This window comes from Mchenga conophoros, linkage group LG23 (genome assembly GCF_057382185.1).
Source record: "Mchenga conophoros isolate Kocher_MC1m ecotype Shallow Benthic linkage group LG23, M_conophoros_male_GT1.1, whole genome shotgun sequence".
In the NCBI taxonomy this organism is placed as follows: Eukaryota; Metazoa; Chordata; class Actinopteri; order Cichliformes; family Cichlidae; genus Mchenga; species Mchenga conophoros.
In genome coordinates this window covers 40,119,408-40,131,267 of record NC_140547.1, presented here as the reverse complement: position 1 = coordinate 40,131,267, position 11,860 = coordinate 40,119,408, and the positions used below count along the sequence as shown (strand labels likewise).

The 11,860-nt window shown below is 38.5% G+C and overlaps 1 protein-coding gene across 2 annotated transcripts; it reads right to left on the bottom strand.

The window, feature by feature from the left end:
• Nucleotides 1-74: 74 nt before the first annotated feature.
• Nucleotides 75-11,570, bottom strand: LOC146547800 (ATP-binding cassette sub-family B member 6-like). 2 transcript variants are annotated; one of them, XM_085264527.1, is made up of 20 exons: nucleotides 11,049-11,556; nucleotides 10,216-10,739; nucleotides 8,062-8,202; nucleotides 7,760-7,949; nucleotides 7,492-7,584; nucleotides 6,376-6,568; nucleotides 6,040-6,161; nucleotides 5,760-5,869; nucleotides 5,573-5,638; nucleotides 4,537-4,662; nucleotides 4,119-4,195; nucleotides 3,886-3,949; nucleotides 3,701-3,786; nucleotides 3,549-3,606; nucleotides 3,353-3,457; nucleotides 2,976-3,150; nucleotides 2,303-2,415; nucleotides 2,132-2,226; nucleotides 1,965-2,033; nucleotides 75-1,746 (listed from the first exon to the last, which is right to left on the bottom strand). In XM_085264527.1, exons 2-20 carry the CDS (start codon nucleotides 10,729-10,731, stop codon nucleotides 1,587-1,589), a joined length of 2,559 nt encoding a protein of 852 aa, XP_085120653.1. In that variant the 5' UTR covers nucleotides 10,732-10,739; nucleotides 11,049-11,556; the 3' UTR covers nucleotides 75-1,586. The 2 variants fall into 2 exon arrangements, 1 of the variants encoding a protein (XP_085120653.1); XR_014890701.1 differs by lacking the exons at nucleotides 75-1,746; nucleotides 1,965-2,033 and having other exon boundaries at nucleotides 2,209-2,226; nucleotides 2,303-2,419; nucleotides 11,049-11,570.
• Nucleotides 11,571-11,860: the final 290 nt, after the last annotated feature.

The window sequence follows — 11,860 nt, the reverse complement described above, 5'->3', positions numbered from 1 at the left end:
CATTTCGTCCTATTTTATTTCAATTTTTTGAGTATATATGGCCCATTTAACCCTTCGATGAAACCACAGCCTCAGAAACTTGAATTGTTGTTATTGTAACGGAGCAGAATTCACTGACATCAAGCCATCAGTTGCAAAAAATTCACATGGTATGGCATGACTTACCAAAGATATACAACTCAGTTAATTCATTATAACACACAGTCCAGCCCATAATAATAATTTCCTGAATCTATCAGTAATGTGATATACTACCACCTTAATATTTAAAAAAAAATCTAAAATGGACAGGAAATTGTTTTAATTAAAAAAACCAAAAAAGTGGAAAACATATCATTTATTGCTCATGTGTACACAATGAAATGTAATATGAATATGAAATAGTTCCACAAAACTATAACTATGAACAACATACTTCGTGAGGTAGATACAAGACAGCACATTAACTTACTTAGAAGTGTATGGCTGTTCTTACTTAATAATTAAACATCTGTTACTGCATAGACATTTGATTTTAAGACATCTTAATTCAGATATTTTCACTTGTTAATTCAGCACAGGCACATATAAATAATGCTATTGCTATGTCATCATTAAAGAAAATAAAATATTTATTTTTAATCAGTGTCACAGGAAACACTGATGATAAGTGCCCGTTGTTTTATTTCCTTAATAAATGGAGATGTACATCAATGCATTACCAGCTCTTCTATCCTGCTTTATCTTCTGCCTAGCTGATGACCTAAAGCCTCAATGTGCAAATACGCTTTTCTAAAAGACTAGTGTCACTTTAAAGAACACAAATTCAGCAAACAAAAACTTAAAATAACAAAAAAAAACTAAATCCCTGATGGCATGCATGTAATCTATTCTTATCCACAAATCATTCACAAGGTTCCATTAGTATCTCAGTGCACTAAGATGTAGTGTCAAGGCTGAGTTCCCTTTCATATGCCTCAGGTCATATTATTGCTCCAGAGTCGAGGCAGAACTATATGATCACTGCAGTTTTTCATTAAAAATAAATAAAAATTAGTAAGGTGATTTTCATGAAACTGGCATCATAGAGCCATGAATAGAACAAAAAGTCTCAAACTGAGCTGAGCAGTCTGAAGCCTGTGCTTTTGGTCTCCTGTATACGTTAATCTCTGGCTGTCTTTACATGAGCATCCACAAATAGTATATCTATGAAAGAAAAAGCGCAATAGGTCCTCTTTTAAAACTGTGAAAAAGAAAAAAGAAAAAACGAAGTAAAGTAAAATAAAGTAAAATAAATGAAGGTAAGTATAAAAATAAATATGAGGAATGTCAAATAATTGGAGGTGATTTGTAGGGTTAGGAGGATTATACTAAAAAAAACAAAACAAAAACGAAATAGAAAACAACCTCAAAGCTAGGCATGATTCAAGCTCCACTCCTGTTTAGCAGTTTGGTTTTTAAAATGTCAAATCATTTGTCCCTCACTTTGTAAAATCTATCAAAAATATTACTTCCACCTTGCTGAATGCTTAAATCAAACATAACCTTTTCACAATCACAACAAAGAATAAAAGTGCTAACAGTTTTTTTTCTTAAAGCAAATACATTCAGTGCCCGTGGTGTCCTGAGGACGTCGATGGTGGCTGCAGTTTCTCAGACTTGCGATCTTTGGTTTCGGTGTCTGATGATGAATCTGGGTCCTGAGCCTGTTGTTGCTTCATCCACATGTTTGCATATAAACCTCCTTTTTGTAGCAATTCCTCATGTCTGGGATGGAGAAAATGTTGTTATTTACTAACTGTTCAGTGAACACAGAGATGTGCTAATGCGAAACACAAAGATTACTCAGTACTCATTGTAAGTCCTGTGAAAAACTAAGTACGCCTTTACTGTTTCCACAGGAAATTAAGTCCACCATGAGAAAGATTGTATGTTACTGGATGTTGTTTACAGGAGTTTCATTCAAAACAATCAGGCACACTTACCGTCCACGCTCAGCAATCCGCCCTTCATTGACAACCAGGATCTGGTCTGCTGCGATGATGGTGGACAACCTATTACAGAGCAATAACGGACCCACAACTCATCGGTGAAATAAATGAAGATGGATAAATTCACTTAAAAAAACCTGACAGTACATGAATTTATTTACCTGTGAGCTACAACCACTGTAGTGCGATTGGCACAGACTTTGGCCAGAGAGGCCTGGATGTTGCGTTCTGTCTGTGTGTCCAGGGCAGATGTGGCCTACAGAGAGATAATATTAGAAAACTGCAACTAACAGCAATGAGTTTACACTTGAGATGACAGTTCAGTCACATACCTCATCCAGCAGGATGATTTGTGGTGCTTTGAGGATAGTTCTGGCGATAGCCACCCTCTGCTTCTCTCCTCCACTCAGCTTCAGTCCTCTTTCCCCCACCTGGGTATCATAACCTGCCTGACAAAAACACAGGAAGAGGCTGAAAAAACTTCTTGCAAAGTATTAAAATACAACAGTCACCTCAAAGGCACTTTATATTGTAAGCTAAAGACCAAACAATAACAGAGCGAAAACCCCAACAATAACATCAAATCCCCTACAAGCATGGACTTAGCGACAGGGGGAAGAAAATATTCTTTTCAAAAGTAAGAAACTTCTGGCAGGATTGGCTGCAATCAGTTGGGGGTGAGGAGAGGGAGACAGAACAAAAGACACACTGTTAAAAGAGGTGAGTAAAGAAGAAGCATAAGAGGGGCCTGAAAGTTAAAGGCTCCGCCTCCCATTCTAATTTTAAATACTATAAGAACCACAAGTAGGCCCGGAGTCTGAGGACATGTGGTACTATAAGGACTTTCAGATAAGACGGGGCCTTATCTGAAAGCTTTGTTCAGAAATATGCATGTAAATGGTATAAACATAGATACATAGAAACACCCACAATGTTTTCAACAGTATGAAACAAATCTTTGAAGTCACAATGCTGAATAAACCAAGGGATTAATGTGCACATTACCATCAGGGAAGGTCATGATTTTGTCATGGATATCAGCAGCGAGTGCAGCCTCCTCCACCTCCTGGTCATTAGCAGTGGTGCGACCGTAGCGAATGTTATCCCGGATGGTGTCGTTGAACAGCACGGTATCCTGGGGAACCACGCCGATATGAGATCGCAGAGATGTTTGTTTCACCTGAGGAAAGATGATGAGAAAGTAATAAGCAGTTTAGACTCCGTGTATGTGTGTGTGTATATATATATATATATAAGCATGCAGTTACAGTAATATTAAAGACAAGACTTTATGACTTCTGCTTATATTATTAATTTTACTGGTTAATGTCTTGAATTTCCAAATATTTCTCACACAGTAGCTCTGGTGCCAAACCTCTTACCTTTGATATATCCTGGCCATCAATGCGAATGCAGCCTCCCTGAACATCATAGAAACGGAAAAGCAGTCGAATAATTGTGCTTTTCCCAGATCCCGACGGCCCAACCTGAAGGTATGTTAGTAATCCGTAATGTTAGCAACACCTTAACTGCTCAATGTAATGCTGGGAAGCAGGAAACATCTCGCCTCAGACTCACCAGTGCAACTGTCTGTCCTGGAAGAACTGTGAAGGACACATCCCTGAGAATCTCCATGCTGCAAAGCAGTAAAGAAATCTAAGAATGAGCCATGCAAGAACACACTGAGACTGAAGTTTTAATAAAAGAAATCAACGCAAAAATAAACCAACCCGTTTGTGTAGCTGAAGTAAACGTTTTCAAACTCCACTTTCCCCAGTTTAAAGAGAAGGCTTCCTGCATTTACTTCATCCTTCACCTGCATCAGGCAACATATAAAGACCATAAAAAACTCAAAACACATAAAAACCCCCCACTGATATCACCGCTGCAAATATTTACCCATCTATAAACATACCTCTTGATCTTCTTCGAAAAGTTGGAACATGTTTTCCATGTCAATAAAGGAAGTCTGGATCATTCTGCAGGGAAAGAAGAGAGAAACCAACAGTTGGCAAAAGGAGTCAAACAGAGTGTGGTTAAATAGCTTACAGTATATAATGTGTTATCCTCCTTAAAAATACATAAAAAAGCAATATCTTTAAAACAGCAAACTATTTATAATCTAATGACTTATCTGTATTTTCTTACCTGTAGTATGTTCCAAACCAGTTGAGTGGAATGTACATTTGGATGATGTAGGTACCGAAGAGAACATAATCTCCAACCTGAGGTTAGAGTTGTTTTTATGGTCAAACTGAATTGGACAATTCCAACTAGCATTGTATTTCTTAATGTTCTGAGTATCTATTAAACATAAAGTTCATCCACTTTCTGAAATAAGCAAATCAGCTCTCTGCCCCGCCTTTTAAAACAACTTTCTTTTAATCGGCTGCCCCTCCCAAATGAGTGGATGGGGCTGTCTGAGATAACCATATTAGCGATATACTAAGGATTTACTTGCACAGATGATGATCCTAGTATTTGAAAGTTTGGGCATGTTCATTATCAGTGTCTACCAACCAAATGTGGACAAGCATAGTGTGTGCCATTATTACAAAGTCAATACCTGAAACTTGCCCTCTGTGACAAAGTATGCACAGAGCAAGGAGCCTGCTAGCAGTCCTAATCCAATGACGACATTCTGGGTTTGATTGAGCAAGGCCAGAGATGCCTGCGCCCTCCACTCTGAAGCCTACAAACAATCAGAAACATGAGTCAAGACTTCAAAATATAGACTTCCAATATACAGCTACTGGTATCTTTGCAAAAATGTCTTATTCTCTGATGCTAACAAAAGCCGAGAACCATTAAGTACACAACTCCAGAACTGAGACCACTAAATAAAACACTTTTGTCCAGATCAGACAACAAGTGTAAGTTTTGTTTTTGGTGAAATTATGCTGCTGCTTTTCTGATTTTTATCAGTATGTTCAAGGACCCCTGATGCCAGCACGTTACATGCAAAGGATTAAACTGCATATAAATTGTGGTAAGAGACAGGTATGGATATCAGGCTTTTGCACATGCATACAATCTCACAATGACTGGGATCCATAAAGAAAGGACCATGTGTATGCACAGCTTTATGAATATGACAAAAGGAAAGTCCATGTTTATCTGCTTTTGTGTAGACATGCACACACATACAGGCTGTTGTCTATGTACATTGAGCTTTATGGGCCCAGAATTTCCCAGTGAGCTAACAGGTTTGCTCTACTGGCGAAACAGCAGCAGAATATTATGGATTGTCCAAATATTGTCCCAGGAAAATCAAAGCAGTAAAATCACACAAAAAACACTGAATTCCAACATCCAGTTATTTCATTTTGTCTTTGTTTTGAAATCAAACCTGACATAAATACTCATATTTTCTGGGTTGGCCACCTGGTGTGAGGCAACCTACTACATTTGCTTCCACTCAACATCTTAATACTAAAAGCTATCTGAAAGGTAGCAATAACTAGAAAGACTGTAGCAGAGCAGGTTTGCTCTGACTCCTGTTAAAGTAAACAAAGACATTTTCTAGTGATACAGCTGAAGAAAGAACAGCAGGGGAAGGCGTGGCAAGCCTTGTAATGCTTTATCTGCCTGACCTGACTTACCTGATAATTTAAGATTGCACCCTCAAACCGGCCGACCTCATAGTTCTCTGCATTGTAGTATTTTACCTTTTCAACAGGAATAAAAAGCACAAACAGTGACGAACTGTAATTTAGGTGCATTTTAGGATGAAAGAATAAAAAAACAACAACAACAAAACTTTGTGAACCACAAACTTATTTAATGTACCGTCTCAAAGTTTAACAAGGAGTCCACAGCCTTGGCCTTGGCAGCGTTATCCATCCGATTCATTTCTCGTCTGTACTTGGTTCTCCATTCAGTGATGATGATAGTCATAGCTGGCAAACACATTAATGTGAAATTACTACACAGTCAAAGAGGATCTGAAAAATCTATCTCAGGCCATGCGGAACTACACAGAAGATTAGCACACTTGAAGGTTTTCATTATTAAACTGGGTCAAAGCAAAGCTAGTTGAGGTTCAAAAGGTTCAACAGGCATAACTTACTGAGGTAGAAGGTCATGCAGATGAAGATAATAAGGCCAAGCCAGGCATTGAAATAAGTGATGAAGTAGATGATGGCGATGATAATATCAGCAATGGTTGGAAAGATGCTGAACACTATGTAGCTGTGGAAAAACACCAATACCTGAGTTTAATTTTTCTTCAGATTCTAACATGAGAGAAGCATTTATGGATAAAAAAAAAAACATTTATGTTGGGCATAAATGTTTTGGGCATTTATGTTGTAAACCTTGTTGGTTGGTATATTTTGTCAGCAGGTTCGTTTATGAGTTACTCATTTGTTTATAATTGTTATGATCCTGACCGTTACTATCTCACCTGACCAAGTTGTTAACGGAAGATGTGCCACGGTTGATACTTCTCAGTACTTCACCAGTTTTGCGGCTCAGATGCCAGCGCAGAGAGAGGGAGTGCAGGTGGCCAAACAGATTGACTTGAACCAGTCGATTGGTGTACTGCTGCACGCGGATCCAGACGAAAGTGCGTACGTTACTCAGAAATCCAGAGGAACCTGAGAAGAAGAGAAGATGACGGCATTGTACTGCAGTGATTTGAATCATATCTGCCTAACAGAGTACAGTTTGTTCACGTTAATGGGAAGTCTTCTTCACAAACCAAGGTTAATTATGGCGTTCCACAGGGTTATTTGCTACGACCGAATCTGTTTACATTATACTTGCTTCCCTTAGGCTATATTATTAGAAGACATAGCATACATTTTCACTGCTATGCAGATAACACCTGGATTTATCTATCCATGAAGCCTGATGACACACAAATTAGTTATGCTAAAGGAATTTCTAAAAGACAATTTTTTCTGTTTGTAAATTCAGATAAAACTGGCGTTATCATACTCTGCCTTAAAAAACTTTATGGTGTCTAACCACTGTGAGGAATCTTGGAATCATTTTTGTCCAGGATACTTCCCTCAATGCACATATTCAGCAAATATGTAGAACTGCTCCATTGCATTTGCACAACATCTCTAACCTTAGACACAACCTGTCTCAGAGTGATGCTGAAAAACTAGTTTGTGCATTTATTACTTCTAGGCTGGTTGTTCTTAAAACTCCCTGAAAAGCCTTCAGTTGATCCAAAATGCTGCAGCAAGACAAGTGACAGGAACTAGAAAGAGAGAGCAGATTTCTACCATAATAGCTTCTCTTAACTGGCTCCCTGTTAAATCAGGAATTAGATTTAAAACCCTTTTCCTTAAAAACAAGGTCTTGAATTATCAGGCCTCATTTGATCTTATCTTTAAGTCCTCACAGTACAGTATCAGTACAAAAGTGGAGCACTTCGCTCTGCTGGGTTACTTGTAATTCCTTGAATTTTTTAACCTTAACTCTACTTGATGTGACATGTGAGGCAGAAATTCATTGTGCAGCTCTCTACAATGTTCACTGTCTACACTGGGCATCCATGAGGTCCTACCTGCTCCTCCACCCTGCATGAGCTTGAGCAGGACATAAATACACACTGTAACAGCTAAAGTGTGCCAGCTGCTGCCATCAGTCAGTTCATCCACTGAAAACAGATGAGACAAAATGAGGCTTTCAAGCTGTGGTGAAAAGATTCAATGAATAAATAAAAAGCATTATGAGATTTTAATTTGACTGCAACAATGTCACTGCAGTACCATCAGTGTGAGTGACTGAACATTTGAGTCTATAGTGCATGATGATGAAGACACATCACTCACCAATATACTTGGAGTAAATAGGTACAAAGATATTAACAGCCCTCTCCACTCCCAGCAGCCCCAAACAGAAGAGGACCAGCAGCTGGAGAAACTTGTTGCCTTGCGGCCACATGTAAGGAACAAGCAGATGGACCTTCTTCCAAAATCCCTTCCAGGTGGACTGGTTCTCCTCTGATCTTCCCAACAGGCTCTGACCCAGAGAAAGATATGAAACCATTAAAACAGCGTTAATAGAGTATAAAAGCATAGTTGCTGATGTGTTTCAATATACAGTGGAAGTGCTGCAAGTGCCCTGTCACTACCTGTCTACCGTTTTCTACGTCACGCTCATCTTCATTTATCAGTAGCATGTAAGGTCTCCTTGGCAACCCTGGAGCTTTGAGACCAATGAAGAAGAGCAGCCCAGTGCTAATGTAGCGCATCATCCACAGGAACAACTGCACCTGAAGTTTTCATAGATGTTTACACACACATCAGCATGGATACAAAACAGCGTTTAACACAATGGTAACACAATGCTAACTAGAAAAATTTGCATTTCCTGCGAAAATGCAGTGTGGATGCTTTAAAGCTGAAGCTGTATGCAAAAACTAGCTGAAAAGTTGCAGAAATTGTAAAAACTTTGCAGAAGCAAAGGAACTTTGCTAAAATGGAATAACTTAGCAGAACTGCAACATCTTAGAGGAAACATAATACTTGGCAGAAATACAATAGCATAGCAGAACTTAGCAGAAATATTGTAACTTACCAGAAACATGATAACTTCTCAAAAATACAAGAATTTAGGAAAAATAGTATAAGATAACAGAAAGAATATATTTAGCCAAAAATACTTAAACATTACGGAAACACTATGATTTAGAAAAATAGTACAACATAGCAGAAATACTGTGATTTACCAGAGACACTGTGATGAACTATGAATATTGTCATTTTAAATTAATACTATGGTTTAGCACAAATACTATCATTTGGCAGAAATACTGTGTTTCAGCACAAATACTCTGGTTTAGCACAAAGGAGATTAAGGAGATATGACAATTCGAAAATGCCTCTCATTACAGAAATCAAGCGGTGATTTTGAACAAACTCTCCATTGACTTTCTATGGAGAGTTTTCCGACTTTCTGTTGGTCTGAGGAGATTTGCCAAAATTCTATAAATTCCACAACAATGATAGTGACATTTTCAGAAAGCCAGCAAAAATACCTACGTTTTGATGTATAATTTGTGGAAGTTGAGTGAAATTTGAGCAAGTAGCAAGAAGTTGTTCGGACATGAAGAGAAGACTGCGAAACCTTCAGTGGCAACAATAACAACGCATGTATTTTGTGAGAAATCACAATTTTGCAACTCAAAACTTTAAGAAGCATAAAAGTAAAACGGTAAAAGATTTGAAAAAGCTGATTTATACCTGAATAGCCCAATAATTTGAGAACATTTTAAAGTTTGAATGGTTGTTCTACGTGAAAATATGAGGAAGTAGTTAAGTTTCAAAAACAAGCTAATTTTAGCAGAATTGCAAAGTTTCCCATTCATTTCAAATTAAAGGAAAAAAGCTTAATATTTTAAAAAGTATAATAGTGAAAAATACCAAAAGACATAGCCATTATTAGCAGAAATAGCAGAATAGTTTAAAATTTGAACGGTGAAAATCGGCTGAAAATTGTGGAAGTAGATCCACGGCGAAAAGTTTACGGAAACACCAAGAAGGAACTCAATAGTGCGGATGCTTAAAGCATCCACACAATAACACAGTAATGTGAATATGCTGAAGACTGTTAAGTGTTTTATTGAACAGTTACCACACATCTAGGTAGTTTACTATTATAATATCATTTACTATTAAAATAGCACTTTCATAATGTTGACTTTATGGGATGAAGGATGCAATACAATAACATTTTGCATTTGCTTAGGATCTGAAAGTCAACTGAGCAGTGACTCAGCAGAAAAGGCTCAGGCATGCTTATCTTCCATGGCACTTTGTTTTCTTTTGTTTGCTGAGCAGACACTTGATACATGAGCCTGACTGTACTACTCTGAGGAGTGGCGCTAAAAGCAGACTCATTTTTAATATATAACTAACCTTTGGCTCATAAAGACTATTTAATCACACACCGAAGAGCTTTATTAATATGCTGCAAACACACTCTGATCAACTTATCTTAACGCTAAATAAATAGAAATGGAGATTTGAAGGGATTCATTCTAAATTCATGAGAATGTACTTTGCAATTACACAGTAATCATCGTATATTTATAAATACATTATTTGTTTTCTACTAAATAGTATTAAATCACTGTACTGTTAACCCTAAACAGATAGGAATGGAGATAAACTGCATAATGCAAGGTAAATGCAAGTATCAGCATGAATATTTCGAAAGTAGTCTTCACTTCTTTGTTAGGTTCCTGGAACACAATGTTAAAAAAATATCTTATGTGAGTGTTCACCTGTTGTGGTTTGTTCTCCAGGCCCCACCACCACTGAGGACTGTACCAGGACACAAAAGCCAGGTTCTCAGCACAGAAAGCTACAGCCCAGAACAGCAGCAGGACGGCACTGTGTCCTCTTGTCCGATCCGACACCAGGACCCTGCACCTCTCCACCCTGAGTAGAGCCATAGCCCAGGCCCATCCCAGGATGGAAAAGCAGCCGTACAGCACCACATACCCTGGAAGTTCATCTGCATTCGTGGCTCTCCAAATCATTCCACCCAGAAACTGGATGATCAGAAAGACGTGGAGGACCTGCTGAAAACCATAGAGGCAGGAGCGAGGAATGAACTTGCGCTCCATTTGCGTGCCATACTTTTGGTAGCATATGCAGTGGATGGTGCCAAGGAGGAAGGAGAGGGAGAGCAGGATGGTGGGGACCAGTGTGAAGTAGAAGCAGGGGGCGATGCCTTCATCCACCCAGGTTATGGAGATGAAGGAATTTGCTTCACAGTAGCTCTGCACAAACACCATGGCTGCAGCTAGGAGAGAGAAATCATTTTAAAATCCTAGCAGCAAATCCTAACAAAGACATCCCGCCTGTACGAGGTGTTTTATAGTATACCTAGAAAGAGGAACTGCTTTGGCTCTTTTACATTAGGCACTGATTTATGCGATAGTAGTAAATAAATACCGACATACAGCTAAAATGTGTGATAAATACTGTAGGCAGATAAAGAACAAATAGTGTAAGCAATTATAATTATTACCTTATAAACTTATAACTATCAGACTACATTTCAGAGAGTCTAGAGATGAAACCGGCTGTTGTTGTTAGTTTTTAACATTACCTTTCCCAGGCAGGCAGCTGTGAAGTCCAAACACTGTACACAGTCCACTTGTTAGTAACCGAGGCTACTCCAGGGAGACGAGCGAGTCCTCCGAGCTGTTATTAGCTTGCTTATCGTCTCTAACTGTAGTTCAAACGACCTTCAGTAATGACACCCAGAGCACAATAACTCACAGCTATGTGTCTGTCATTACTACCACCAGCTGTGTGTTACACTGATGAAGCCGGTGTTCGGAGTCCTCCCAGTTCTTCTTCTTCTTGTCAAATTTTCCTGGCGAAACCGTGGAGTAACGCTACCAGCTGGCACGGAGTGTGAACACACACAGACACACCAAATAAAAAAACAAAAACAAAACCCTTTTAAATCAAATTAGTTTGTCTTAAAAACAATGTATTAGAAATTGTACACGGACCGCTAGCTTTTAAATCAGGTCCAGTATCATTTTCATCTTAATTAGGATCAGTAGTTTCTTCTTCTCCACTGCCTGGAGCAAATTTAGCTTCACACCTTTGCCATTGCAGTGCACTGCAATTCATACATTAAAAAGCAAGAATAGTTAATACATTACTTTCAATTAGTGCACCTGTTTTAAGGTGGACCCTTGAGGTATCAAACCTGAGACAAAGGCTCAATACTGTTAGTTAAAGAACAATTTGCAGCCAAGGACATACGAGCAGAAACAAGGACACAGTCAGTCTTAAACACAACATCAAGCAACTGAGGCAGCATTATTCAGTGTAGACACTCGGAAAAAGAAATCACACTGCCACTGCAATCACCTGAACAAACGGCTAAGAAAGCTGCCTTTTTAC